Source organism: Corvus moneduloides, chromosome 16 (assembly GCF_009650955.1).
Source record: "Corvus moneduloides isolate bCorMon1 chromosome 16, bCorMon1.pri, whole genome shotgun sequence".
NCBI classification, from domain to species: Eukaryota; Metazoa; Chordata; class Aves; order Passeriformes; family Corvidae; genus Corvus; species Corvus moneduloides.
In genome coordinates this window covers 16144396-16171902 of record NC_045491.1, presented here as the reverse complement: position 1 = coordinate 16171902, position 27507 = coordinate 16144396, and the positions used below count along the sequence as shown (strand labels likewise).

Sequence of the window (27507 nt, the reverse complement as noted above, 5' to 3'; positions counted from 1 at the left end):
CCTGCCAGGGATGGGGGTTGTGTGGGCTTTGAGTGCGGAGGGAGGAATGGGGTAACCTCGCAGGGTGTCCCACCACCGCACCCTGAGCTCCGGGAGGGTTCTGAGCAGCAGCACTGACCCTTCCCTGCCTTGCTCTGCCAGGGATGCCCTGGGATAAGCCCTGGCAGTGGGTCCTCACTTTCCGTCAGGACACAAAAGCCACACGCTGGGGCTTGGAGCATCCACAGGGATTAAAGGTTTGGGGATCATCTCTAGTACAAGATGGGCTGAAACACCTGAGGGTTTGTGGGGATGCAAGTGGGAAATGAGCTGGAAAATGGGGAAAAAACTCTTCCCTGTGTGGCACTGAAAACCTCGGGGCAGAACCCTCAGCCCCTCCTGTGGGCATTTTCCCATTTTCCCTCCTATCTTGCCGTATGGGTGGGGATGGTGCTGGGAGCTCTACCCCCTGCTCTGCCCAGTGCTTCTGTGCCAAAGGGGAAACAGAGAGCAAAGCCAGGGGCCCCCTGGTGAGGTGGTGGCTGTGGGGGTGCCCCGCTCCTCTGCCAGGCCCCCATCCAGCGGGGTGAGGATGGATGATGCTCCAGGGCTGGCAGATCACCCTCTGACCCTGGCAGCTCATCAAAACCACCCTGGGGAGGCCGCTGACCCCATCCTGTGTCCCAGGTCATTTCCCTACCAGGCTCCAACACAGCTTCTGTGGAATCTTTTACCAGTTTCCAGGAAAGAAAAAGAAAGAAAAAGCCCCAGCAAGAGGAGCCCTGCGGCCAGCAGCTGCCAGATGGAAAAGCCATGGCTCAACCTTCCCCTGTCCTGGTAGCCCCCTTCCTCCCTGGAGGTGCACCAGGCTGGCACCACTCACACCCACACCTCCAGGAACAGGCATCTCCCCCTGGGGTTGCTCTTCCCAGCCCTGGTTCCCCCAGGCTGGTTTGGGAGGTGCAGCTGGAGCAGGGATTCTCTCCCCCACTGTTCCCACACCTTGCTCCCACCTTGCCCCTTCCCACGGGAGCCTGGCATCTCCCCAGCTCATATCTCGGCCCATGGGAAGAGGTGTTGGAGGGAGACATCCAGGCTCCAGCCTTGCCACCCAACTTTCCCACAGGCTCTGTTTTCTCTCTTCCCTTTTGGCCCGGAGTGGAATTCTCCTCCCCCTCTATTTTAATCCTGTCTTCTGGGAATTTATAGATCAGGAGGGAGAAATGAGGGATAGGGATACATGCGCCCACTAATAGGCACTGAGCACATATTGACACAAGGTGTAATCAATCTGGAAGCTAGAAAGAGCTGAACCAGCACAGCTCAGCCAGCCAAAACCCACAAAACCTCGTTGGGAAGTTTAAACAAGCCCTGCCTGCAGCTGGGAGCAGGTTTATCCCTGCCTCCAGCAGGGGTAATATCAATATTTCCCTCCCCAGGGGAAATATCAAACGAGATGCAATGGGAAAATAAGGAGGGTAAATAAGGAAATCCCTTCCTAGTGTGGGTGTGGTGCAGGGAGGAGCTGGACCCATCCCCACCTTTAGAGGTCCTTGAAGCATCTCCTCTGGGCCTGGCTCCACCTTTAGACCTCCCTGGGGACCTCTCCTCCGGATGTGTCCCATCTCCTGTGGCGGGAGATGCTGGGACCCTGCAGGTGCTGGTCCCTGCACCCCAGGCCCCCCCATCTGCCCAGGGAACCACAGCTTCACCACGGGGACCTGGGTTTGGGGGTGTCCCCTTCCCAGGGTGCCCCTGGCCAATGTGGGGACCCCCCCATCTGATCCCCCCACTGCTCCAGCTCCAGCAGATAAACTCCCCAGGCCGGGACCAAAGTCTGAGCCCCTCCCCTGGTTGCCATGGAGAAGGCTGTAATGGTGTTAGGAAAAGCAGCAAAATCATAAAAAAAGTAGTTTTAAAACCTATTTAAACTCTAAGGAATCATTTACCTTCCCCAGCAGCCCCCCCCTGTGCCTGCAGGTCCCTCCCCAGGGAGCTTCCCAGTGCCTTTGGGTGGGACATGCCACCAGCTGTCCCTGTTCTGTCCCTGGGCTGGCTGAACTGGGGAGGGGACAGTGCTGGGCCACATCTGCTGTGGGACCCCGGGACATCCCTGCTCCGTCCCCACCCAGCCAGGGTGAGTGACCAGGGACACTCTGGACACTGGCAGGGACAGCACCCGCCCAATAAGCCCTGAGGGGAGCAGGGAGGTGACACGTGTGGCGTTGTCACAGCTGAGTTAGGGAGTATTTTTAGCAAGTCTTGCCAAATATTGTCCCTGTCTGGAGGAGAGCATCTCGCGTTGCCAGAGCAACCAGCACTCCTGCTCCTCGTTCAGGACCAAAAACGTGCCCGATAAAGATGGGAGGGGTGACACCAGCACCACAGAGCTTGTGCCATTCTCCAGGGGACACCAGCAGGGACCAAGCCCCAGGACTGGTGCTTTGCCTGGTGCTCACTGACCTCCCACCTTTCTGGTCATCCTGGTCCCTGCTACAGGAGATGGGCACCAAGGAGTGGTGGCAGCTACTGGCAAAGGTCCCCACGGGCATCTCTGAGTGCCACCTACTGCCCTGCCACGGCTGCAGAGCCCGTGTGGGAAGTTGGGAAAGGTGCTCCCAGGGATGCCAAACCCTGGTGGCCCACGTGGCCACGCGGAACCGCATCACCAACATCAGCCTGGCCGGACTGGTTGGACTGGGAGAGGCAAGGATGTCCCCAAGACATGACTCAGGGTGGCCAGGGCCATTGCTGGAAGCACAGATGGGACAATTCCCAAACACTGAGGTGTGGGGAGAAGAGGAGCCCTGGGAGTGGGAATTTGGAGGCAATGGAGGCAGGGAATGGCAGGAGAACAGTGGCTGTCAGAGTGGAACTGGGCTGGGGGAGTGAACAGAGGGATCTTGATGGCAGGACTGATCCTGATCAGCAGGGCTGATCCTGATGGCAGGTGCCAGGGTGGGTGGGGAGAGGGGAAAGGCATTTTCCATGTTCTGTGTCAGCTCTGCAGACCTGGACATCAGCTTCCTGCTGGATGGAGGGAGCAGCCTGGTCCTCGGGGTGCCTGGCTGGAGCGATGGGGTGAGAGTGGGGCAGAGGGACCCCGGCTTCCCTCCTGCCCGTGATCACAAGGCCATGACCCCACTCCTTCTGCCAGGGTGTCCCTGCCTGCCCCATCCCAACCCTCCTTCCAGTCCTGCAGGGAAGCCCCTGGAGATGCCAGGGGTGACAAAGGGGACGTGGGGTGGCAGTGGGTGCTGGCAGCCCACAAACCCAGCACCTCCGGGGCTGCATCACCAGAGGGGTGTTCAGCAGGGTAGGATTCTCCCCCTCAGCCCCCCTGGAGCACACACACATCCCACCCTGGGATCCTGGGCCAGAGCAGGCCTGGATGGGTCAGAGCGGACCCAGAGGGGACCATGGAGGTGGTCAGGGGCTGGAAGAACCTTTCCTGTTCTTTGTGGGGGAGCTGGGAGAGGTTCTTCAGCTCCCTCCTCCTCTCCCCTCTCCAGCCTGGGAGACCTGGGGCTGTCCAGCCTGGAGAAAGCCTTGTGGCAGCCTGAGGGCTTGGAAAAGTGACAGAAGCTTTTCCTCAAGCCAGGAGAAAGGGTGATGGTTTTAAACTGGAAGAGGGTGGGTTTAGGTTGGACACAAAGAGAAGATGAGTTGGGGGGGATCGGTGGGAGTCGGGCTCCCAGAGGATTCCCCATCCCTGGGCTGTGGCACCTCAGGCGTCCCGGGTGCCAGGGTACTCCAGCGGCATCCCAGGAGGAATTTGTCAGATCCGGGAGCGGATGCGAATTCCCTTTGCTGGCGCTGGAAGCCAGATGGAGCCCGTCACTGCGCGACCGCCGTGCGGCCCTGCCGAGAGCTCCGGAGAGCGCGGGGCTGCTCCCCCTGCTCCGCTCGGGGTCCCCTGCGGGGCCACAGGGTCCCCTGGAGGGCACAGGGTGGGGTGTGACCCCGCCGAGGGCTGCCAGGGCTGGGGAGAGCTGACAACACACAGCGGGATCGGGCCGGCGGCTGCGCGCTCCAAAGCTGCCCCTGGAGCTCCTGGATTTGGGAGCGGTTTCGTCTCCCAAAGCTGCATTCCCGGGGCTGTGCTCAAGGTGTCCCTGACGAGAAGAGTGAAAATCCCTCAGGACAGAGCTGGGATTTGCATTTCGATCTGGTAGGGTTGTGTGGCTCAGTCCGGAATGGTGCTGGAGATTCCGAGCTGCAGTGACACCCCAAAACTTCATTTCTCAGCCCGAATCTGCTTTTTTTTGTGGTGTTGCCCAGGACAAAATTGGCTTCGTATTCCCAACCCGTGGGAAAAGCGGTCGCTGTCCTTCCTGGTGGCGGCACGGGTGCGTTCGCAGACACAAAGCCGTGTTTGCGCCCGGGAATTGCCCTCTGCCGGGTGCGACGGGCTCCCCGCGGCTCAGCGAGCCCCCAGCTGACGGGTGGGGCTGCTCCCCCCCCAAACCGGGGTCTCGGGGTCCGGGACAGCATCCGGGGGGTGGAGGTGCCCATCCTTGGGGTGTCCATGTGGGGCTGGGACCCCTCGGGGGGTGGAGTGGCTGCTCAGCTCCTCCGTGCGCCCGAGCCCCCCCCGAGGCTCCCGAGCTCCCGGCGCCGTGGGCCGGGTGTGAATTCGGCTCCGCGCTGGGTGTGAAGAGACTGTGAATTCTCATCAACACTTTCATTACCTTAATAAAATTACTTCAGGTCTGTTAAGTTCTTTTGCAGAAAAACAAGCCGTAATTGCACGCTTTGCTCGCTTTCTCCTTCCCCCGAGCCCCCCCAAACGCTCAGCCCCTGTGTCTGGCCTCTGCGGACCTTCCCTGAGGGGCTCTGGGGTCTCCTCCGGCAGCCTGGAACAGGTGAGGAGCTCTGCTTGTCACGGGGCTGCTGTCAGGATGGCCCCTCTTGCTCTCATCCCCTGAGCTCTGACAGATCTAAGGAGTTATTCAGAGCTCTGGGCTTTTTTGAACATCATATTGTCAAAGCTTTTCTTCTGTGGGAGATAGATTCTTACCTAAACTCACCCACTCTACAGAAATAGCAGCAATAATAAGCCTGAAATGAGGAGATTAAGAGCTGGAATTCATTTTAGAATCACAGAAGAGTTTGAGTTGGAAGGGGCCTTTAAAGGTCTCCTGGTCCATCTGATTTTACTCCTCTTCAAGGTTTTCCAGGCTTCTCCACTCTGCCCTGCACTCCCTGCTACCCTCACTCTGACCTTGGAGATTCTGCAAGAACTTTGGGCTGTGGGATTTGTCCCATTCCAGCCTGGCAGGTCCCAGTTTGGAGCCAGCAGCAGCACACAGACCAGCACAGCCCGGATTTAGCAGTCTGGGCTAATCCAGGCTTGTTTCAGTGCATGCTTTGCTTTAAAACGTGTTTTTCCACGCAGCATCTCTGATGTGAAAGGATAAATTGGGAAAGGTCTTTTAGCTGGGGCTGAACTCGGAGATCCTGGGACCTTTTGGGCAGCTCATTGGCACAGGAGGTTCGAGGGCTGCAGAGATCAAGGGAAAGTTGCCTGGAAGCAAACTGGATACTACGGGATGGTCTCGGAGCAGGTGGTTGGATTAGTGGGTTAATTAACAGGTTGATCAGACCTTGGAATCATGGAATGGTTTGGGTGGGAAGGGACCTTAAAGCCCATCCAGTTCCACCCCCTGCCATGGGCAGGGACACCTTCCCCTGTCCCAGGCTGCTCCAAGCCCCATCCAACCTGGCCTTGGACACTGCCAGGGATCCAGGGGCAGCCACAGCTGCTCTGGGCACCCTGTGCCAGGGCCTGCCCACCCTCCCAGGGAACAATTCCTTCCCAATATCCCATCCAGCCCTGCTCTCTATTCACTCTAAATTTCTCCTCTGTTACTTTAAAATCTTTCCCCTTGTTCTATCACCATGGAAAAAGTCACTCTCCCTCTTTGTTGTCAGCCCCCTAAAGCGCTGGAATATCCCTGCACAGGAGCTGGAGGCCAAACCTACAGCCAGGTTTGGGAACGGTCCATGACAAAGGCTGGTACCCCCTCACTGGCAGTATTGCTGCCCTGGGGGTGCTCCTGAGCTGCTGGTTCCAGTCTCTGCTGTGGGCTGAGCTGGGAATACAGAAACCTCCTGGGAAGTGCCATTGCTCTCCCTCTAGCAGCTCCCAGGGTGGCTGTGAGATTTGGAGCCACCTTAAAACCGAGGTGGAAGCCGCACCCTCTGGTAACCACAGTTGGTAGCAACAGCGCTGGACCTCCCGGGAGATGTTCCTTAGAGATCCTCGGATCCTTCCTTGGCTTCTCAGCCGCTGCCTGCCCAACTCTGTGCAGAGATCCCGGCCTCTGAGCACATGGATCTTGGGATTGTTGCAGAGAATGAGACTGTGAGTACTCTGACAGAGCGCCTCGCTGACTGAAAATTCAGGTATGAAGGTCCACAGCCCTTCCCAGGTCATGGAAGCAGCGCTCTGCCAGGGAAATCCCAGCTACAGGGGAGAAATGGCAGCTGGAAAGCCTGGCTGGAATGCTGGATGTGCTGAGCTCTTCCAGCAGTAATGGTGGGAGGGTGGCAGGGGGAGAGGAGGGCTCAGCCGGAGCTGCTCTGCGCCTGCAGGTGCAGCTGGAGGACAGGAACGAGGGGATGCACCACCTTGGAGACCCCCAGGAGGAGATGGGGAAGCTGCCTGGCTCCAAGACAGATTTCCCAGGCAGGATGGTCCTCAGTGAAGAGGAAAAACTGAAGGTAAAACTTTGGGAGTTGGAGAGAACTGAGCTGTGAAGCCATGTGAGGCCAGTAGAGCCACAGTGGAAAATCTGGGGGGAAATTCCTCCTCTAGAGGGGGATGTGTTGTGCTCAAAACATCACACTGGCCTCAGAATCCATCCACGGCCTTCACCGAATCCTTCCTCTCTCCCAGATTTCCAAAGACCTCGTGGATCTCCAGATCGAGACAAACAAAATGAAGGAGCGTTATGAGACTGAGAACTTCGAACTGAAAAATACGGTACCCACGTTTTGGACTAGCCCATTTCAGCCCTGCCAGTACCTCCATCCAGCTCTGCAGCTCCTACACACCCACCTTGCTGTGCTTGGCATCTTCTCCCGGCTTTAGATGGAGCTGAATTCCGCCCCCCCCCCAGCTCCCCAGATTCCAGGAACTCCCATGAAATCATCTCCCTGTGCTTGCTGCTGGCCTGGGCCACATCTAATCCTGCTGCCTCCCCTGTGCAGCTCCAGGCCCTGGAGAGCCGAGTGCAGGAGCTGGAGCTGTGCAGTGCCAGGGTCACGGAGGAGCGAGATTCCTTGCGGGAGCACCTGCGGGTCCTGGAGAGCAGCCGGCAGCAGCTGGCGGAGGAGTTCATCATCCTGAAAAGCAACTACCTGGCCCTTGGCAGAGAGCTGGACCAGGAGGTGAGAGAGGCCACAGAGCTCATCCCAGGGCTCATCCCAGGGATCCCAGCTCCACCTCACATTTCCCTGCTGTGCAGGTACCTTGGTTGGCTTTGGGTTGTGCATCCCTGTCTCAGCTCAGGTCCAGGGAGGCTTCTCATGCAATTGTACAAAGGTTCTTGTTGAGGGGACCTCTCAAAGGCCACCGAATCCATAAAAACCATCCAGTGCCACCCCTGCCATGGCAGAGACACCTTCCACTGTCCCAGGATGCTCCAAGCCCCAGTGTCCAACCTGGCCTTGGACACTGCCAGGGATCCAGGGGCAGCCCCAGCTGCTCTGGGCACCCTGTGCCAGGGCCTGCCCACCCTCCCAGGGAACAGTTCCTTCCCAATATCCCATCCAGCCCTGTCCTCTGGCAGTGGGAAGCCATTCCCTGTGTCCTGTCCCTCCATGCCTTGTCCCCAGTCCCTCTGCAGCTCTCCTGGAGCCTCTTTAGGCACTGGAAGGGGCTCTGAGCTCTCCCTGGAGCCTTCTCTTGTCCAGGTGAGCACCCCCAGCTCTCCCAGCCTGGCTCCCGAGCAGAGGGGCTCCAGCCCTTGGGGCATCTCCATGGCCTCCCCTGGACTCTCTCCAGCAGCTCCACGTCCCTCTGCTGTTGGCCCCAGGGCTGGGGCAGCTCTGCAGGTGGGGTCTCACCTGAGGGGGCAGAGGGGCAGAATCCCCCCCTCCCCTGCTGCCCACGCTGGGGCTCAGCCCAGGGCACGGGGGGGTTTCCGGGTCCCAGCACACACGACCAGGACATGTCCAACCCGGAGTCTCTGAGCTGTGACACGGCACAGCCCGGCCATGGGACTGTCTCCAAGGATTTAATGTAACAGAGCCTCCTTCTCACAGGGTGTGCAGGACCTGCACTCGCAGCGGGGACAGAGCCGGGACAGGGCTGGGGACAGAGCCAGGACAGGGCTGGGATAGAGCTGGGACAGAGCCGGGACAGAGCTGGGACAGGGCTGGGGACAGAGCCAGGACAGGGCTGGGATAGAGCTGGGACAGAGCCGGGACAGAGCTGGGACAGGGCTGGGGACAGGGCCGGGACAGGGCTGGGACAGGGCTGGGACAGGGCTGGGGATAGAGCTGGGACAGAGCTGGGACAGGGCTGGGACAGGGCTGGGATAGAGCTGGGACAGGGCTGGGACAGGGCTGGGACAGAGCTGGGACAGGGCTGGGGACAGAGCTGGGATAGAGCTGGGACAGAGCTGGGACAGGGCTGGGGACAGAGCTGGGACAGAGCTGGGACAGGGCTGGGACAGGGCTGGGATAGAGCTGGGACAGGGCTGGGACAGGGCTGGGACAGAGCTGGGACAGGGCTGGGGACAGAGCTGGGATAGAGCTGGGACAGAGCTGGGACAGGGCTGGGACAGGGCTGGGATAGAGCTGGGACAGGGCTGGGACAGAGCCGGGACAGAGCTGGGACAGGGCTGGGGACAGGGCCGGGACAGGGCTGGGACAGAGCTGGGACAGGGCTGGGACAGGGCTGGGATAGAGCTGGGACAGGGCTGGGGACAGAGCTGGGACAGAGCTGGGACAGGGCTGGGACAGGGCTGGGATAGAGCTGGGACAGGGCTGGGACAGGGCTGGGACAGAGCTGGGACAGGGCTGGGGACAGAGCTGGGACAGGGCTGGGGACAGAGCTGGGACAGAGCTGGGACAGGGCTGGGACAGGGCTGGGATAGAGCTGGGACAGGGCTGGGATAGGGCTGGGACAGAGCTGGGACAGGGCCGGGACAGAGCTGGGACAGGGCTGGGATAGGGCTGGGACAGAGCTGGGACAGGGCCGGGACAGGGCCGGGACAGGGCTGGGATAGGGCTGGGACAGAGCTGGGACAGGGCTGGGACAGGGCTGGGACAGAGCTGGGACAGGGCCGGGACAGGGCCGGGACAGGGCCGGGACAGGGCCGGGACAGGGCTGGGATAGGGCTGGGACAGAGCTGGGACAGGGCTGGGACAGGGCTGGGACAGTGCTGGGACAGGGCTGTGCCCTCGCTGACCCGCTGCTCGCCCGGCACCCCGCGGGCAGAGCCCTCCCGCTCCCCGGCGGCCCCACGGCGCTGCCCGGAGGTCACGGCGGGGCTGCCCGGGGCCGCTCCCTCCGCGCTGCCAGCGCGCTTTGTTTCCCTTTTTTTTCTGCTTGGCTTGCGCAGCCCGCGCGTGAATGGATTGGAGCCGTTCTCATTTCGGGCGGCGGCGGGAAGGGGCCCGGCAGCTTTCAGGTCGGCAAGTTTATAAAAACACCGAATTCAAGCAAGTTTCTGATGGTTCCTTAAGAGACAGACTGACTGCTAACTTAGCAATGATTAACCAGAGGCTTTCGGACCCAGATTTGTGTAGTTCTTTGGCTACTTCAATAGCCCTTCCTCTGTCCCCTCCCTCTCCCCCCTCCCGCTTCTCCTTTTTGAATTGGATGGAGTGACTGACACCCTCCTGCCTGCCTCCCTCCCTCCCTCCCCCAGCAGATAGTTTTGCTGCCTCAGCTCAGTGACCTGGTTTTCCATGCCGAGCTGTGCTGGGAAGACGCGGAGCTGCTGCTTTGGTCCAGTGTGTCTGGATGGTCTCTGGCAGAGCAGGACACAGGATAATGATCATCCGTGAGTTAGTGAGCCTTGTGGAGAGCTCATTTGTCTCCCAGAAGCTGAGAAATGGGAATTTCTTACAAGAATGCGACCTCAGCTCTTGCAGGGGGGTGATCCCACCCCGTGATCCCGCTGGAGCACGAGGCAGAGCCGCTCTGCTCCCGGTTCTGCCAGGCTCAGGGAGGAATAGTTCAGCCATCAGCACTCTCAGCTGCTTCTTGTCCCCAAGGGGGTGCAATATGTCTGTCAAAAATTGGATTTTCAGGCAGCTGACGTCTCTAAATGATGGGTTTAGCAGGTTTTAGTGGTAATAACACACTGCTTTCACATGGATCCTGGAATGTTTCGGAGAGTCAAAGCACGTGGATTCAGTTTTGTGCCTATCTGGGCATCCTGAAGAAACACAGAGTCATGGAATGCTCTGGGTTGGAAGGGGACTTCAAAGCCCATCTCATTCCAACCCCCAGCCATGGGACACCTTCCCCCAGACAAGGTTGCTCCAAGAAGTGGTGAAGCGGGTCCAGAAGCCAGGGGTGAATTCCTTGGATGTCCTCCATATGCCGAGGAATTTACCCCAGCTTCTTGGCTCCGACTCCCAAAAATCCCTGCCTGAAGCCAGAGAGGCTCCGACTTGGCAGCCTGGGACTTGTCGCGACATGGGCCTCTTGCTCATTATTTTCCCAGTGCGGACTTTCCCAAAGGAAATGGGAAAAGCAGCCTGCGGTTCTGCCCCCTCCCCTTCCCCGGCGCTCTTCTGGGGGAGACAATGAACCTTTTACACATTCCCAATTACAAGTGCTACTTGTGACCTTGCCAATATGTTGTCATGGCTGCTTGGCTCAGGAGCAGCTCGGCGAGCTCATTCACGGCCCCTTGTCCGGGGAACAGTCGGAGCCTCTGAATTGTCGCGGCTCCATTGTCCGCGGGATTCACACATCGCGCTGGGTCTGTCCGGCCGCAGGAGCCGGCCTTGCCCAGCCCTTGGGAAGCGCCTCGCAGGAGATGCCAGGCAGGCACTCGGAGCCTGTTTTCTGGCTCGCTGTAAATTCTTCCTTTTCAAGGCTCTGACCTCTCCTCGCTCTCCGTTTCCTTCTCCTTTTGTCCCCCTGGCTCGCGCCGGCTGCGGCGGCAGCCCCGGAGGGGACCCGAACGCGCTCTGGGTTCCACGCCGGGGTTTTCCCTGGAGCTACGCCAGGCTCGGCAGCTCAGGGAAGGCAGCGAAGCCCAACTCCAACCGGGGGTTGCCTCTTTTTTTGTTTTTTGTTTTTTGTTTTTTTGGCCAAACCGGTCCTTGTGACCCCTGTGATCAAATTGTCAGGGCTGACAGCTGCAGATGGATCGCTGCGGGCCGGGGAACGAGCGGGCTGTCTCTGCGGGGCTGTCAGGTTTCACAGCTGTATATCTCACCTCTTTGTCATCCTCCTTTCTCCTCGCTCTCCCCCAGCCCACCCCGTGCTATCTTTTGATAAGCTATTCTCTCCACGGATGACTCAGATGACCTCTGCCTCCCATCCTCCCGATTCACTGCCATGGTAACAATTACTCAAGCTTGTCCCCAGTCATAAACCCCATCAAAGCTTTGTTATCTACACAGAAACCCTCCTGGGAGACACGAATTCCCTCAGTGCTCCTTCCAGATCACCTGTAACAGAGCTTTTCTCATTCAGATCCTCTTCATCTTTTGGAAATGTGTCACTTCACACCAGCGCTGCTTTGAATCTCGCTGCCTACACAGGGCTGTGGGCTGGCTGCTGCTGGGGGGATGCATTCCAAGCCAACTGAGATTATGTCATCCCAGAGGGATGGATGGATGGATGGATGGATGGATGGATGGATGGATGGATGGATGGAGGGATGGATGGATGGAGGGATGGATGGATGGAGGGATGGATGGATGGATGGATGGATGGAGGGATGGGTGGATGGATGGATGATGGATGGATGGATGATGGATGGAGGGATGGATGGATGGAGGGATGGATGGATGGATGAGGGATGGAGGGATGGATGATGGATGGAGGGATGGATGGATGATGGATGGATGGATGATGGATGGATGACGGATGGATGGATGGATGGATGGATGGACAGACGGATGGATGGAGACTTCTCCTTGCCTTGTGGAGCCCAGTGCTGTTCAAAGCTGTTCCATAGGGAAAGACGTTCCTGAAGTGTTGGGAAGCTGCTTGGAGGGTGCAGGGTGGGGGCGAGGAGGGGGCTGGAGGCCTGGAGAGGTGATGGCAGAGCTGTGCCCAGGGCTGGCACTGGGACCTGGATTTGAGTGTGAGAGTGAGATGTGCAGAGGGATAATATTCAGTGGGAATAGCCCTGCTGCCTGGCAATGCTCTGCCATGAGAAGCAGAAAATCACCAGTATCCTTGGACATGTGAGACAGAACTAAAATTAAAACTTGACTTGGGGATGGGAGGGGGTGTCTGCCTGGAGCACACTCCAGGAGCAGCAGGGCTGTGCTGACCAGAGGGGGATTTCAGAAGCTCTTTCGTTCTCATTTGACCTGGCAGGTGATGAGGAATGAGGAGCTGACCCAAGAGCTGCTCAGCCTGGCCAAAGAGAGCCCCCACCCTGCTGGCTCAGCCCAGCAATCCTCCCCCGAGCTGCGAAGAGGGAGAGCAGCAGGACATCCCCGCTCTGCTCGGAGGGGGAAGGTAAGGGACTCTCTGCCCTTCCACCAGCCCCTTGGAGAACAGGGATCTACCAGGCCCCTTTTTCTCCCTCTCCCCAAACCAGCCCGAAGACGCAGCTGCCCCTGAACACGAGCAGCAGGAGCTGGAAAGAAACGTGAGTGTGTGGGGGTCTGCTGCTGGATCCTTGGGAAGCAGAGGGGGGATTGATTCCAACCGTGGCTGGCACCTCCTGGTGCTAACTTGAGTTCTGTGGATCAGCTGATGCCTTGATTCATTTTAAATCCTTTTTTTAAACTCCGCAGTTGCAAAACGAGACGGGAATAACTCCAGATGTGCAGGCAGAGCTGAGGGGGGCAGAGGTGATTCCCTGGGTCCGTGCCCAGCAGGGGGAACACAGACAGGAGTGTAGAAGCCAACAAGTGCAGAGGACACTTTTTTTCCTTCTTTCTCGCACTTGAGAAGGCTGGGGGTGATGAAGCACCCAAAACTGAGAGCGCAGAGATGGTCCCTGCCTCCTCCCCATCTGCAGCCCGTGTGAAACCAGCTTGGGCTCCGCCGCCGGCTCCTGCTGGGAATCTGACTCTCAACGTGAGCATTTCCCTCGGGAGAGCCACACGTGTGCACCTCCACGTGCCCTGGCTGCACACCACACACCATTCCTGCCATGCAAGAGGGCACCAGTCCCTCCCAGTTAAACCAGTCCTTCCCTCAGCATGTCCCTGCTCAGCTGGACGAGCGCTCAGCTCGAGGTTCTCCTCACGTTGTCCTCTCTTCACTCAGCCTTCTGCCTCATCTTCCTCTTCTTGTGTCCCTCAGTTGCTTGGAAACCAGGATCACATAAAAGTGGAGCTTGAAAAACTGAAGAAAGCCCACGATGAGCAGCAGCAGAAGTTGGAGGAGCGAGTGTGAGTGTTGGGGGCACGTCCCTCTGCTGGGCCAGGTGTTTGTGGGACTTGTTGCAGCTGGATTTGATCCACGGGAGCAGGGGAGGAGGCAGCCTGCCTTTGGGGGCTACAGGGAAGGAATGATGATCCACCCTTGGAAGAAGTGAGGCCTGGAACACCTGATGTTTTCAAGGCTCTTCAGAGAGTCAGCTGTCAGGTTAAAGTTGGTGGTGCTTAGGGACACTTTGAAAATCCTCTGTGACATATAGCAAACGTGTGACAGCCCAGAGATGAATCCAGCCCAGCCCTTACCTCCACAGTGGGTTTTCCATCACCTTGGGATGGGGTTGATGTCCCAGGAAAGGCTGCCCCAGCAGGGACACTACAGGACTCGACCCTCTGAGCTGCGGAGGGTGTTCACCTTTAGCAGGGAGAGATTTTGTGGCACTGCTTGACCCACATTTGGGGGCTGGCAGCTGCTGCTGGGAGGTTTCTGTCATGCCAAAGCAATTTTCTTCCCAAAGCTGGCTGTGTTGGACCTGTGGAGAATCACAGAATCCCGGAATGTTTGGGTTGGAAGGGACCTTAAAGCTCATCCCATTCCACCCCCTGCCATGGGCAGGGATACCTTCCACTATCCCAGGTTGTTCCAAGCCCCTTCCAAACTGGCCTTGAACACTTCCAGGGATGGAGAAGGAGTTTGGGGGGTTAAAATAAACCCAGCTTCTTCCTGTGTGTCCAGGCTGGCGCTGGGGAAGGAGCTGCAGGAGGCGAAGGGAGTGATCGGGGACAGCCGGCACCGGCTGGCGGAGCAGTCAGCGGTGAGGACGGGCTTCCCTCACCTCATCCGGCTGCCGTGTGCTCCTCCCGAGCTGGCAGGCCTGGGATGCCTTGAATCCAGGTGCTCCAACACCTCTCCCTCTCCAGGGAGCTCGTCACACTGAGGTTCTCCCCGTGCAGTTTCCCCCTGCACGTGGTGGAAGTGCTGCTTGCAAAGGTGGTGGGAGGAATTTTGTTCGCTGGTTTTCAGCAAGAGTTGGTGGAATCGCCGGGGTGAGGGGTGGTAAATGACAGAAGGTAGCAGGGGAATAGGGATTATAAACATTTCCAGTGGGTTCCTCTGAAAATCCAGGCCCTTCCCAGCTCTAGAGAAGCCAAATATCTGGAAATGAAGACCCTGGGCTCTTATGGAGCGTCTCAGCTCCCCCTCCTTGGCCAGAGGACAGGGCAGCAGGGTTTCTGTTTGCTGTGCCAGGTGCTGCTCACGTCCCAGAGGCAGCTCCAGGAGGTGGAGGCAGAGAACTCCCGGCTGCAGCTCCGGCTGAAGGAGCTGAATGAGGAATATCGCTCCCGGCTGGCGCAGTACATCAGGGATGTGGCGGTGGGTACCCCCAGCCCGGGGCTCTCCTGGCCTGGGGAGGTGTCACAGAACCATGGAATATCCTGAGCTGGAAAGGACCTACAAGGATCATGGATCCAGCCCCTGGCCCTGCACAGACACCCCAACAACCCCACCCTGGGCATCTCTGGCAGCGCTGTCCAAGCACTCCTGGAGCTCTGGCAGCCTTGGGGCCGGGACCATTGCCTGGGGAGCCTGGGCAGTGCTCTTCCACTGGGGGAAGAGTCTTTTCCTAAAATGCAGCCTAAACCTCCCCTGGCACAGCTCCAGCTGTTCCCTCAGGTCTCTCCATGCTGGCACCCTCCTCTTGTAGGCTGCTGCCAATAAATAAGTAAAGAAAGGAGTCTTTTAATCCCTGTAATCTGACCAGGAAAGTCCCAGCAGAAGCTCACAGATAATTTTGTGTGGCCATACAGGAAATCTGTGTGCGGAGGGGGGCTGGCATAGAATGACAGAATAGATCATTCAGTTCCCCTGCCATGGTCAAGGACACCTTCCACTGTCCCAGGCTGCTCCAAGCCCCGTCCAACCTGACCTTGGACACTGCCAGGGATCCAGGGGCAGCCACAGCTGCTCTGGGCACCCTGTGCCAGGGCCTGCCCACCCTCCCAGGGAACAATTCCTTCCCAATATCCCATCCATTCCCTGCCCTCTGGCAGTGGGAAGGTGTTCCCCCTGGATTCCCCTCTCTGTGCATTTACAGAACTACATGGACAGCAAACCCAGCAGCGTGACAGGACATGACAAGGTCCCGGCTGGCCAGGCTGCCATGAAGCACTTTGTGGACAGCATGCTCAGGGATATCCGGGCTTCCTACAAGTCCCGGGAGGAGCAGCTGGCACGGGCAGCACGTGGGTACAAGAAACGCATGAAGGACTTGGCCAAGAAGCACGAGAACCTGCTGATTGCCTATGGGTAAATCTCAGCCACCTCCTCCCTCAGGACCAAGTGGAAAAGCCCCGTAGCACCCACCCTCTGCCCTAGAAAGAGGCAAACACAGCTCCCAGGTGGAGGAGAGGATCTGCAAAGCACATTTATCTCCCTGCTCCCGGCAATGCAGGATCACGCTGCCTCCAGCTGCACATCAGGGTGCTCTAGACCCCATGGAGCTGCTTTGCACATACGTTCCTCCCACTTAAAATGCAGGGTGAGAGATGGATCCCACGGTGCATGGTGTGGAAATGCAGAGGTACCACAAATAGCTCCACCTCCCAGCCCGTCCCTGCAGTGCTCTCAGCTCTCTCGGCAGCTTGGGCTGTGGGAAGCAGCAGAAATACTTGTGGTATAAAAGCCACAAATAGCTCTAGGACAAGCTCCCCTCAGAAAGTCTCCCACTTGTCCTTCACAGGTGGCCAGAACCAGCAGGTCCCAGTGAGTGGCACCTTCAGGAGCAGCAGAACTGCTCAGTGATGTCACCCAAAGGAGGGCCTGACCCCTGTGGCTCGTTACAGGCTGCAGCGGGAGCAGATCCGCTCCCTGGGGAGCAGTGCCATGGATTGTGGCCCTGCCGAGCTCCACTTCTCCATCACGGACCCAGAGCTGCTGACAAACAGCTCCCGGGAGCTGAATCGGCTGCGGGAGGAGAAGGCAAAGCTGGAGATGCAGCTCCAGGAGCTGCAGAAGGTGGGGAGCTGGGGCTTGGTGGGAAGAGTTTGTGAGCTGTAGATTCAGCCCCTTCCTGAGGCATTTCTAGGGTTGGTTAGGTTGGCAAAGCCCTCTCAGATCGTCGAGTCCAACCTTTCCCCCAGCACTGCCAAAGCCACCACTGAACCACGTCCCCAGGTGCCACATCCACCCTCTCCCTGAGGGTTTGCTGTGCCCGTGGCACAGGCAGGGAGCACAACAGTCGTCTCCTTGTCACAAAATCATGGAATCATGGAGAGATTTGGGTTGGAAGGGGCCTTAAAGCTCATCCCATCCCACCCCATCCCATGGGCAGGGACACCTTCCACTATCCCAGGCTGCTCCAAGCCCCGTCCAGCCTGGCCTTGGACACTTCCAGGGATTGGGAAATGTCCTCCCACTGGGCAATGTGGCTCTTGATTTGCACAGGATGCATTTATTTAACAATTCAGAGGATGGGAGACCTAAAACCTTCAGACTGTACAGCCCATCGTTTCCTTGCCATGGCACTGGTGGCTGTGGGAGTGCTGGGATACCTTGGGCCACTTCCAAAGGGCCTTAGAGAAAAGAGGGAGAATGTCTTCTTACATGTGCAGATAGTGACAGGACAAAGAGAATGGATTTAAACTAAAAGAGGAGAGATTTAGGTTGGATGTAAGGAAGGAATTCTTTCCTGGGAGGGTGGGGAGGCCCTGGCACAGGGTGCCCAGAGCAGCTGTGGCTGCCCCTGGATCCCTGGCAGTGTCCAAGGCCAGGCTGGACGGGGCTTGGAGAGTGTCCCTGCCCATGGCAGGGGTGGAAAGGGATCATCCTTAAGGCCCTTCCAGCCTAACCCATTCCCTGATATGATTTCTCTGAAAGCAGCAGGATCTGGGACTGCAATGGGTTCACGTTCACAGGAATTCTCTTCTTCCTTTGCCTCCAGAAAAGCCTGAAAGAAGCCTCTGCCCTTCCAGTGCCTCGGGAGCAGTGAGTGCTGTTTCTTTCTTGGGATCTCTGTCATTCGCAGTTCTCACGAATGTGTGGATTGAGGGATCTTTTTTGCCTGGGTGGAGGCAGCAAAAAGCAGGGAGAGGGAGCTGCTGGGGCCTGCTGTGGGAAGGAGAGGCAGCTGTCCCCTCGGCACAGCGCTTCCTGCGGGAAGAGAGCTGGGCACTGGGCCTTGATCCAAGAAAGCTCTTAAGCACATATTTGATTTAATGATGTTTTTAGCCCCACTGACCTCTTTAAAAGCCGAAGTTAAGCAGATGCCCAAGTGCTTTGGTGGATCACAACCTGAGAAAGGCCTGTGAGACACCACCAGTTTGGCGTGGTCCTGGTTTTCCTCCTTCCCAGTGCGGGAGTTGGGCTGGAACCCTTTGGTGCTGCTGTGCTGGTGCCTCCCTGGCTTCCCAACAAGCCCTGGAGTTGCTAAATTTTGATGGGTCTCTTCCCCCTGCTCCATTATCCTGCTAAAACTCAACCAACTATAGCTGTGGAGGGCTGGAACGAAGCGCAGGAGAAACCTGAGCTGGGGTTTTTCAGCCTTTTAAAAGATGTGGTCACCTAGAAAACATGTCAAATATTCCATTAGCTGGATGCCAGCACTGAGGAGTGGGTCAGTGCCAAAGCCCCTGGGCTCTGGAGGGCTGTCTCGGGCACAAGCTTGAGCCTCAACCAGCCCCAGCCACGTTTTCCACACTGAAAATAGCAATGGTCCATGAGTAAATGCAGTGATTTGGGCAGAGCAAGGCATGGAAAGCCCAGAAGATGAATTTCAGTGATGCATCTCATCTTTTGGGGTTTCTTTTAACTGCCGAGAGACCCCACACACTTCAAACACTGATGGGTTAATCCGTGCTGCTGCCTTGTTCCTCCAGCTAGAGACAGGAATCCCGGTGTTCCCGCAGCACTCCAGCTCCAATTCCCGCTGCTTCTTGCCTTTATCAGAGAACGGCTTGGGCTGCGAGGGACCTTCAAGCCCAGCTCCTTCCACCTCCCCTGCTGTGGGGGTTTACCAGCTGCACCAATTCCCTGCTTATTGTTCCCTTCTCCCCTTGCTCCCACGAAATCCCAGCCGGGATCTCCCCGCGCCGGGAAGCTGCAGCCAGCGGAGGGAACTGGAGGGAGCACAATGCATTCCTGCCTTCACACAGCCCGAATTCCCGAGCCTCAGATGTGACCTGTATTTTCCTCCCGGAGGCTGGGACGGGCTGGGAAGGGCTTTCCCACGCCGGGCTGTGCAGACAGCTCACCTCTCATGCTCGCTGACCAGAACGGACGGTCCCTGCTCCAAACAGGGGCAGTGCCAGCCTTTGGCACTGATGGCTCCCTGGTGCCATCAAATCCAGCCCCGCTGCGGCAGGTTCAGGGCTCTTTCTGCATGGATGTTGTTTGGGACAGCCCCAGGCTGTGGGTGGGGAGTCCCAGGCTGGCAGAAGGGCTGGGACTCCCCGGTGGTGCCGCACACCCTGGGGAAGTTTGGGCACTGGGAGAGGAAATGTTCCAGTGCTGGGGATTGTGGTGGGATGGGCACCAGTTGTGTGGGGCTGTGGGATCTGTGGAGGGGCTGGATGTGATGTCTGGGCATGATCCAAACAAGCTCTTCTGTCCCAGGCAGCTGGATGAGGAGGGCTGGGCAGAGGTCAGGAAGCAGCTCTGGGAATTCGCACACAACACCCAGGTAAAGGCCTGGAACAGCCCACGGGAGTCAGAGCTCATCCCTCGCCCACATGGCAGAGACGGGGCTGACACGCTGCTCCAGGCTGGAGCGGGGAGACTTCTGTAGAGTCACAGAACATCCTGAGTGGGAAGGGTCCTACCGGGATCATCAATCCAGCCCCTGGCCCTGCACAGACACCCCAACAACCCCACCCTGGGCATCCCTGGCAGCGCTGTCCAAACGCTCCTGGAGCGCTCACAGCCTCGGGGCCGTGCCCATTCCCTGGGATCACTTTCCATGCAGCCCTGCTGTGGCTTTGGCCTCAGCCCTCCAAGCGATGCTGGCAGGTCCCAGCTGGAGGTGTCTCAAGGCTCCACTGTCCCTGCTACCAAAGGAAGCAGAGCAGCCCCTAATCACTCCTGCCTGCATTTCAGAACAACCTTCTGGCATCTCTGTTACAAACTGGGGCTGATTGTCCCCCTGTGCTGGCATTGCTGGGACACCTCGAGTCCTGGGGGCACTTTTGGGCCCATCATGACAGGACAGACACTGAGAGGCTGGAGCATGTCCAGAGAAGGGAACAGAGCTGGGGAAGGGGCTGGAGCCCCAGGAGCGGCTGAGGGAGCTGGGAAAGGGGCTCAGCCTGGAGCAAAGGAGGCTCAGGGGGGACCCTGTGGCTCTGCACAAGTCCCTGACAGGAGGGGGCAGCCGGGGGGGGTCGGGCTCTGCTCGCAGGGAACAGGGACAGGAGGAGAGGGAACGGCCTCAGGCTGGGCCAGGGGAGGTTTAGGTTGGATACTGGGGAAATTCCTTCATGGGAAGGGTGGTCAGGCACTGGCACAGCTGCCCAGGGCAGTGCTGGGGTCACCATCCCTGGGGGGATTGAAAAGGCGTGTGGATGTGGCACTTGGGGCATGGGTCAGTGGTGGCCTTGGCAGTGCTGGGTTAACACCTGGATTCTAGTGGGCTTTTCCAACCTCCACAATTCCAAGATTCTTTAATTCTATTCGACCTGGTTCAAGCCTAGGCTGAATCTGAGTCAGCTCCCCAGTCTAGTTCCTGCTGGGTGCAGGGATATTCACTCCCATGTCGTGGCTTTCCCTGTCCAGAGCAGCCTGAGGAGGTGCTCCACCGTTCCTGGGGGTGTCAAGCTGAACAGCTGCACTGGGTGTATCTCTGTGGCCAAAGGAAGGGAGGTGTCGTGGCTGAGAGGTCGGAGTGGTGGGCAAGTGGTCAGAAGGTCGGACTCACCCAGCAGAGAGGGGCTGAGCAATCACTCCCATCTCACAGATCCCGCTTTTTCCCCATGTTTTTTCCATGTTTGTTTGCCCCTCCAGGAGGATCTGGAGCAGGAGAGGAGCCAGCTGCTGACCCGGGCTGTGGTGGCAGAGGAGCAGGTGTCGGAGCTGCAGGAGTACATAGATCAGCACCTTGCCAGGTCAGCTGAGGGATCCCCCCTCGTGCTCCTGCTTCCTCTCCCAGGCTCGGTGCCAGTGACATCCCCGTGCCCGCTGCTGACCCTGGCACAGCGCTGCCAGCACAGCCAATGTCCCACTGCTCCTCCAGCTGTGCAGGCAGCTGTCACCACCTCTTGTCCTACAGTGCAGCAGGACAGACATGCCCTGCCACAGGTGTCCTTCCCTGCGTGCTCACCTGTCCCTGGGAGGAATCAGAATCAAGGAATGGATTGGGTGGGAAGGGGCATAAATGATCACCCAAGTCCCCTGCCACGGGCAGGGACACCTTCCACTGGCCCAGGTTGCTCCAAGCCCCAATGTCCAGCCTGGCCTTGGACACTTCCAGGGATCCAGGGGCAGTCACAGCTGCTCTGGGCACCCTGTGCCAGGGCCTCCCCACCCTCCCAGGGAAAAATTCCTTCCCAATATCCCATCCATTCCCTGCCCTCTGGCAGTGGGAAGCCATTCCCCATGCCCTGTCACTTTATGCCATTGTCCCAAGTCCCTCTCCTGCTCTCTTGGAGCCCTTTTAGGCCCTGGAAGGGGGTCTAAGGTCTCCCTGGAGCCTTCACAGGAACCTAAAACCTAAAGCCTAATCTAAAGCCTAAAACCTTTAGAGTTCTCTTTTTCACAGGTTCTAATCTAAGTCCTCCAGCAGCCCCTGATCTGTGTTCCCCTCTCCATGGCTCATCCTGCTCTGGAGCAGGGAGCACAGCTGGGAAGGGCAGGGAAGGGACAGGACACAAGCAGTGTCAGAGCACGATCCACCTGCCCCAGCCGTGAGCTCGGGTCAGGCTCTGCCCGTACCTGGCAGAGCCCATCAACACCTTTTCCTCGGGACAGGCTGTGGGATCGACGTGCCAGGCTCAGCCCTAGGCATGGCTCACTGGCACCAGGTGGTGACAGTGCCACTCCCACTGCAGGTACAAGCAGGAGATCCTCCGGCTGCGGAACGCTGAGAGCAGCGAGGTGCCCCGAGCGCCCCGCGCCAAGACTGCCAGCCACCAGCCATAGCAGCCCCAGCCTTGGGAACACCAGCATCCCAAGGCAGGTCTGCGTTTTATGGACTGCCAGGCAAGGATCCTGCCCGGGCTGGGAGCTGGGAACAGCGAGGGAACCCACGTGGGTGTTCCTGGTCTCAAGTTCACAGGACTCAAACGAGACAAGACAATTGCGTCTCGTCCGTCCCCAGCCACCCGCCGGCCACGGGAATTCTGCTCCTCCCTGAGCATGCCTCGGACACGGGGTCAGCTTCCCAGGCAGCTCTTTACTGCTGGGCTGCAGGGACAGGTTCCTGCTCTGGCTGTAATGTTTTTCCTGGATGAGAGCTGGACCTGGACCAAGGGCTGCTCCTGCCTTGCTCCCCTCGTGGCTCCTGCGAGACAGAGCCAAGGCTGGCTCAGGCCAGGATTCGTTCTGGGGTTGGACAAAGGAATGAGCTGCTCTTTTACTGGGAGGGTGGTGAAAGGTGCCCAGAGAGGCTGTGGCTGCCCCTGGATCCCTGGCAGTGTCCAAGGCCAGGTTGAACAGGGCTTGGAGCAGCCTGGGATAGAGGAAGGTGTCCCTGCCCATGGCAGGGGGTGGAACGGGATGAGCTTTAAGGTCCCTTCCCACCCAACCCATTCCATGATTCTGTGACTCTGTGGTGGGAAAACCCCATTTTCCTCTGTGTTTGAGTGGAAAATGGAATATTATATGGCCGAGCAGGGCCTAACTGATCCTTCACGCGGTGAGCTGGAAATGGCAGAGCAAAGCCCGAGTCCAGAAGCAGCAGCTGCTCCAAGTCCAGCAGCTCAAAGACAAAGCAAAAACCTCAGAGGAACAATCAACCAAAACTTTATTTTAAAAAATTAAATAGAAATAAAGTAGCGATTGTCCAGAAAGAGGCACTGGAGCTTTATTCCTTAAATCCTGCGTTAACCCCAGGATTTCTAGGTCTCATTTTCTCCTCCCTTGCTTTGCTCAAACTCTTCGGAAAAACACAGGACTGCCACCCTGCAAGGCCCCAGGACAAATGCTGGCCAAGCACTGCTGTCCTGAGCTGAGCCAACGGCTGGACAGGCTCTGACCCTCAGTGCCAGGCTTAATGAGGCTGGTGTTAAACTGGGCTTAACGAGGCTGGGGTCAGATCCGGCTTCCCTGGGCGCTGCCCTGCGCTTCTCTCCGCACCTCCTTCATGTCATAGGCCCAGACCTGCTCCAGCCCCTGCCCCAGGGTGCTGCTGGGGGTCCAGGAGGGGAAGGGGAAGCGTCCAGCCACCACTCGGGCGTCGTCAGGCAGTTCTGCCAGGAGCTTGGTGGCCAAGGGAGGTTTCTGGGGAGAGAGACACAGCCAGGGACAGGCAGCCTTAGGACACGGTCACACAGTGGCAGTGCCACCAGGGACCACGGGGCAGCTTCTGGGGCATCAACCAAAGCTGGTACTGGCCCTGTGTAAGGCTGGGACTTGGAGCAAGAGATGAGCAGCAGGACAGGAGGAAACAGCCTCAAGTTGCACCAGGGGAGGTTTAGGTTGGATTTGGGGAAATTTCTTCATGGGAAGGGTGGTCAGGCACTGGCACAGCTGCCCAGGGCAGTGCTGGAGTCACCAGCTCTGCAGGGATTTAACAGATATGGACGTGGCACTTGGGGACAGGGGTCAGTGTGGCCTTGGCAGTGCTGGGGGAATGGTGGGACTCCATCTCAGAGGGGTTTTCCAACCTAAATGATTCCATGATTCTGTAAATCCAAATGCTGTGCAGCACCAAAGCACTCACCCACAGCGATGCCCACTTGGCCTTATTCCATCCCAGATCCCCTTTTTTCCCCAAGAAAATCCCCCTTGAGCTGGCCCAGAACCACTCGGGGTGTGAGGGACTGACTCACCACGCTGGGGGCCAGGAACACGATCACGTTGTGGCAGTCGGAAAGATTCACCTTAAACAGAAGGAAAAGGGGAATCACAGAAGCAACAGGCAGAGCAGGAACAGCTGTTTGAGTGTCCAAGCCTTGTGGGTGATCTTTGGAACCTTGGAGGGAGCAAAGATGCCCCAAAATGCGCGGGATGGAAAAGTGTGAGTGTAAAAGTGGCACCTCTTGGAAAACACCTGCCTCCAGCACCATCCCAGAACCACATTCCCTGATGGATTCTCTCTGGTCAGGCTGCAAACACCTTCTGTCAGCCTGAGAAGCTCATCACTGCAGGTGACCCTGGCAGCAGCACCCAGACCTCTCCTCAGAGCTGCTCCAAGCAGCAGAACTGGCTGTCCCAGCTGGCGTTCCCCTGGAAAGAAGGATCATTTTCCACCTCCCAGGAGCAGCGTGGGATGGGGAAGGATCAAGCAGCCATCAGCAAATCCATCCTGGAGATGCAAACCGAGCTCTGGCCCTGCCCTGAGCGCATCCAGACCCTCAGGATGTTATTACCTTCCACAGATCCTTCTTCACGAAGGAGACCTTCCCATGGTACCCGGCCTTCCAGGCACGGTAGTTGGCGAGACACAGCAGCCAGGGGTTGAGCTCATAGCCCAGGGCTGGCCTCAGCCCCTGCCTGTGAGCCTCGAGCACCTGGAGAGGGAGACAGGGAGGGCTGGAACTCAAACCATCTCAGTGCTGGGTCTGGGGGAGGATTTGGGTGGGCAGGGGCTGTTGCCCAGCTCCACTCAACCCATCCTGCTGGCTCCCGGGCAGGGTGACCTCGGTGCTCAGCACCACTCAGAGCCCTTATTCCCACCTGCTCCCTGCATGTGATGTCTTTTAGGACTGTTCAAGACCACTTATGACCATCTAGAGCCACCCTGGACTCCCTATGACCATCTAGAGCCACCCTGGACCACCTAGGACTGCTTAGAACCACCTGGGGCTGTTTAGAGGGTCACCTAGGACAACCTAGGACCATTTAGGGCCATCTAGGGACACCTAGGACTATCTAGAGCCACCTAGAGCTGTCTAAGACCATCTAGGACCCTCTGGGACTACCTGGGATGGTCCTGGACCGTAGCCAGGAGGGCCACCCAGAAGCACAGCCAGAAGCCAGGCAGCAGCCGGGGGGGGGTCTCCTCTCCACTCTCCCCGTGCGCGCTGCCCCCCTCGCTGCCCTTCGCCCACCCTGGACACCCCAAACCCCCCCAGGACCCAGCCCTTACGAGCCGTCCATCTCCGGATCCCAGATCCACGGTCTTCCCGGCGCGCCCCCGCAGCAGTGCCAGGGCGTTGGCCACTTGCCGGGGGCTGGAGGGCTGGTAGGGCACCTAGGGGGCACAGGGGGGTCGGGGTGGGTCAGGGTGCGGGGGTCGGGGACGGACGGCTCTGGGGGGGTGTCGGAGTACCTGCAGGCGCAGGGGGACGCGGCGGAAGCCGGGCATCAGCAGCACGGCCCAGGTGGCCCATGCGGCCGCCCCGCTGGCCACGGCCAGGGCCAGCAGCCCCCGGCCGCCCAGCGCGCCCCCGGGCCGTGCCCAGCCCGGCTCCCCCGGCTCGCCCGGCTCGCCCGGCTCCCAGCACGGCTCCATGGCCGCCGGAAGGGGAGGGGAGCCCGGTCGGGCGCCTTCCGCCGGGAGCGGCTCCGGGGCAGCGGGGGACGCGGCTGGAGAGGGCGGGGAGGGCACTGCTCCGGCACGGGGACACGGGGCCGGGGGGACGGGAAGGACACGGCTCCGGCACGGGACGGACACGGCTCCGGGGGTCCGCGCTGCCCCCGCCCCCGGGGCTGCGTGTGCGGGGCGGCAGCGCCCGTGGGGGGCACGGGGCGGCACAGCCGTGCGGGGTTGTGTGCGGGTGTGCACGGCTGTGTGTGTGTATGTGCACAGCTGCATGTGTGTGTGTGTGATCCCAGCTCTGTGCGGGTGTGCACAGCTGTGTGTGTATGAGCACAGCTCTGTGTGTGTGTGCACAGCTCTGTGTGTGTGTCTGTGAGCACAGCTCTGTGTGTGTGAGCACAGCTCTGTGCGGGTGTGCACAGCTCTGTGTGTGTGTGCACAGCTCTGTGAGGGTGTGCACAGCTCTGTGTGTATGAGCACAGCTCTGTGTGTGTGAGCACAGCTCTGTGTGTGTGTGATCCCAGCTGTGTGTGTGTGTGCACAGCTCTGTGTGTGTGTGACATCCCAGCTGTGTGTGTGCACAGCTCTGTGTGTGTGTGACATCCCAGCTGTGTGTGTGTGATCACAGCTCTGTGTGTGTGTGTGATCCCAGTGCTGTGTGTGTGTGCACAGCTCTGTGTGTGTGATCCCAGCTGTGTGTGTGTGTGTGCACAGCTCTGTGTGTGTGCAGAGCTGTGGTTGCTCGGGCGCAGTTCTGCACAGCTGTGTAAACGCGGCCGTGTAAAGCTGTGAATCGTGGTGAACGGCCGTGCGCTGCTCCGTGTGTGTGTGTGTGTGCACGGCTGTTGTGAGCAGCGGTGTCCCGCTGTGTGCTGCACACCATGAGCGCGGCTGTGTGCTCCTGGGAGTAGCTGTGTGTGCTGTGCACAGTGTGCCTGGAGGAGCACAGCTGGGGGAGGGTGTGAGTGACTGCAGCCGTGTGTGCGCTTGTGCGTGGCTCTGCGGTTGTGCGCGGTTGTGCGCGGCCTCGTGCGGCTGTGCGTGACTGAGCGTGGTGGTGTGCAGGTGTGACTAGTGGTTGTGCATGGTTGTGTGTGTCTGTGCGCTGCTACACACAGTCCTGTGTGCTTGTGCAGGGCTGTACACGCTGTGGGAAGGGTTGTGACGGCTGCGTGTGGCCGTGCACGGCTGTGCAGAGATGGACACGGCTGTGTGGAGCTGTGAGTGTTTGTGTGCGGTTGTGCAGGGCTGGGAGGGGCTGTGTGTGACTGCCCAGGTTTGTGCAGCTGTGAGAGGCCGTGCAGTAGTGCACAGTTATGTGTTTGCAAGCTGTGGCTGTGCACGGTTTTGTGCACCTGTGTGTGGCTGTGCGCAGGTGAGGAGGGCTGTGAACGGTTGTGTGCAGTCGTGCATGGTCCTGTATGGATTCATGCATGTGTGGTCACTGCAGCTGTGCGCAGCTGTGTGTGGTTGTGCACGGCTGTGCCCCGTTTTGTGCAGCTGTGTGTGGCTGTGCTGGTGCATGGACAGGCACAAGTGAAGCTGGGAATGGTTGTGCACAGTTGTGTGTGTGGTTGTGCATGGTGGAGCGCAGTTGTGACCAGCTGTGCACAGCTGTGCATGGGGCTGTGGGCTGTGCACACCCGTGTGGGGCTGTTGGGGGCTGTGCACACCCGTGTTGGGCCGTTGGGGCTGTGCACACCCGTGTGGGGCTGTTGGGGGGCTGTGCACACCAGTGTGGGGCTGTTGGGGGCTGTTGAGGGGCTGTGCACGCCCGTGTGGGGCTGTTGGGACTGTGCACACCAGTGTGGGGCTGTTGGGGGCTGTTGAGGGGCTGTGCACGCCCGTGTGGGGCTGTTGGGACTGTGCACACCCGTGTGGGGCTGTTGGGGGCTGTTGAGGGGCTGTGCACGCCCGTGTGGGGCTGTTGGGACTGTGCACACCCGTGTGGGGCTGTTGGGGGCTGTTGAGGGGCTGTGCACGCCCGTGTGGGGCTGTTGGGACTGTGCACACCCGTGTGGGGCTGTTGGGACTGTGCACACCAGTGTGGGGCTGTTGGGGGCTGTGCACACCCGTGTGGGGCTGTTGGGGGCTGTGCACACCCATGTGGGGCTGTTGGGGGCTGTTCACACTCAGGGGGGATTGTTGGGACTGTGCACACCCGTGTGGGGCTGTTGGGGGCTGTGCACACCCGTGTGGGGCTGTTGGGACTGTGCACACCCGTGTGGGGCTGTTGGGGGCTGTGCACACCCATGTGGGGCTGTTGGGGGCTGTTGAGGGGCTGTGCACGCCCGTGTGGGGCTGTTGGGACTGTGCACACCCGTGTGGGGCTGTTGGGACTGTGCACACCCGTGTGGGG

The 27507-nt window shown here is 59.1% G+C and overlaps 2 protein-coding genes across 6 annotated transcripts; one reads left to right on the top strand and one right to left on the bottom strand.

Moving 5' to 3' along the window:
* The first annotated feature begins 5789 nt into the window (after nucleotides 1–5789).
* CCDC78 (coiled-coil domain containing 78) lies at nucleotides 5790–22515 on the top strand. Of its 5 annotated transcripts, XM_032125930.1 has the most exons (15): nucleotides 5790–6346; nucleotides 6577–6705; nucleotides 6881–6967; nucleotides 7195–7374; nucleotides 12506–12649; nucleotides 12732–12782; nucleotides 13445–13533; nucleotides 14255–14333; nucleotides 14768–14893; nucleotides 15615–15826; nucleotides 16363–16534; nucleotides 17460–17503; nucleotides 19130–19196; nucleotides 20513–20613; nucleotides 21556–22515. In XM_032125930.1, exons 1-15 carry the CDS (start codon nucleotides 6314–6316, stop codon nucleotides 21644–21646), a joined length of 1605 nt encoding a protein of 534 aa, XP_031981821.1. In that variant the 5' UTR covers nucleotides 5790–6313; the 3' UTR covers nucleotides 21647–22515. The 5 variants fall into 5 exon arrangements, 3 of the variants coding, with proteins under 3 accessions (XP_031981821.1, XP_031981820.1, XP_031981822.1); XR_004243366.1 differs by lacking the exon at nucleotides 19130–19196 and having other exon boundaries at nucleotides 21556–21641; XR_004243365.1 differs by lacking the exon at nucleotides 21556–22515 and having other exon boundaries at nucleotides 16260–16534; nucleotides 20513–20597.
* On the bottom strand, nucleotides 22446–25188 carry ANTKMT (adenine nucleotide translocase lysine methyltransferase). The gene is made up of 5 exons (XM_032125956.1): nucleotides 24939–25188; nucleotides 24756–24860; nucleotides 24037–24177; nucleotides 23497–23547; nucleotides 22446–22945 (listed from the first exon to the last, which is right to left on the bottom strand). Exons 1-5 carry the CDS (start codon nucleotides 25119–25121, stop codon nucleotides 22757–22759), a joined length of 669 nt encoding a protein of 222 aa, XP_031981847.1. The 5' UTR covers nucleotides 25122–25188; the 3' UTR covers nucleotides 22446–22756.
* Between the last annotated feature and the right edge of the window lie 2319 nt (nucleotides 25189–27507).

Bases quoted from the DNA above. Each gene is read 5' to 3' on its own strand.
- CCDC78 (XM_032125929.1), top strand. From the start codon at position 6,314: ATGGATCTTGGGATTGTTGCAGAGAATGAGACT. The intron at 7,375-12,505 runs GTGAGAGAGGCC...TTGACCTGGCAG, and splicing joins GCAGAGAGCTGGACCAGGAG to GTGATGAGGAATGAGGAGCT. The intron at 17,504-20,512 runs GTGAGTGCTGTT...TTGCCCCTCCAG, and splicing joins CTTCCAGTGCCTCGGGAGCA to GAGGATCTGGAGCAGGAGAG.
- ANTKMT (XM_032125956.1), bottom strand. From the start codon at position 25,121: ATGGAGCCGTGCTGGGAGCCGGGCGAGCCGGGCGAGCCGGGGGAGCCG. The intron at 23,548-24,036 runs GTAATAACATCC...CTTCTGTTTAAG, and splicing joins TGAAGAAGGATCTGTGGAAG to GTGAATCTTTCCGACTGCCA. The intron at 22,946-23,496 runs GTGAGTCAGTCC...CTCTCTCCCCAG, and splicing joins TGTTCCTGGCCCCCAGCGTG to AAACCTCCCTTGGCCACCAA.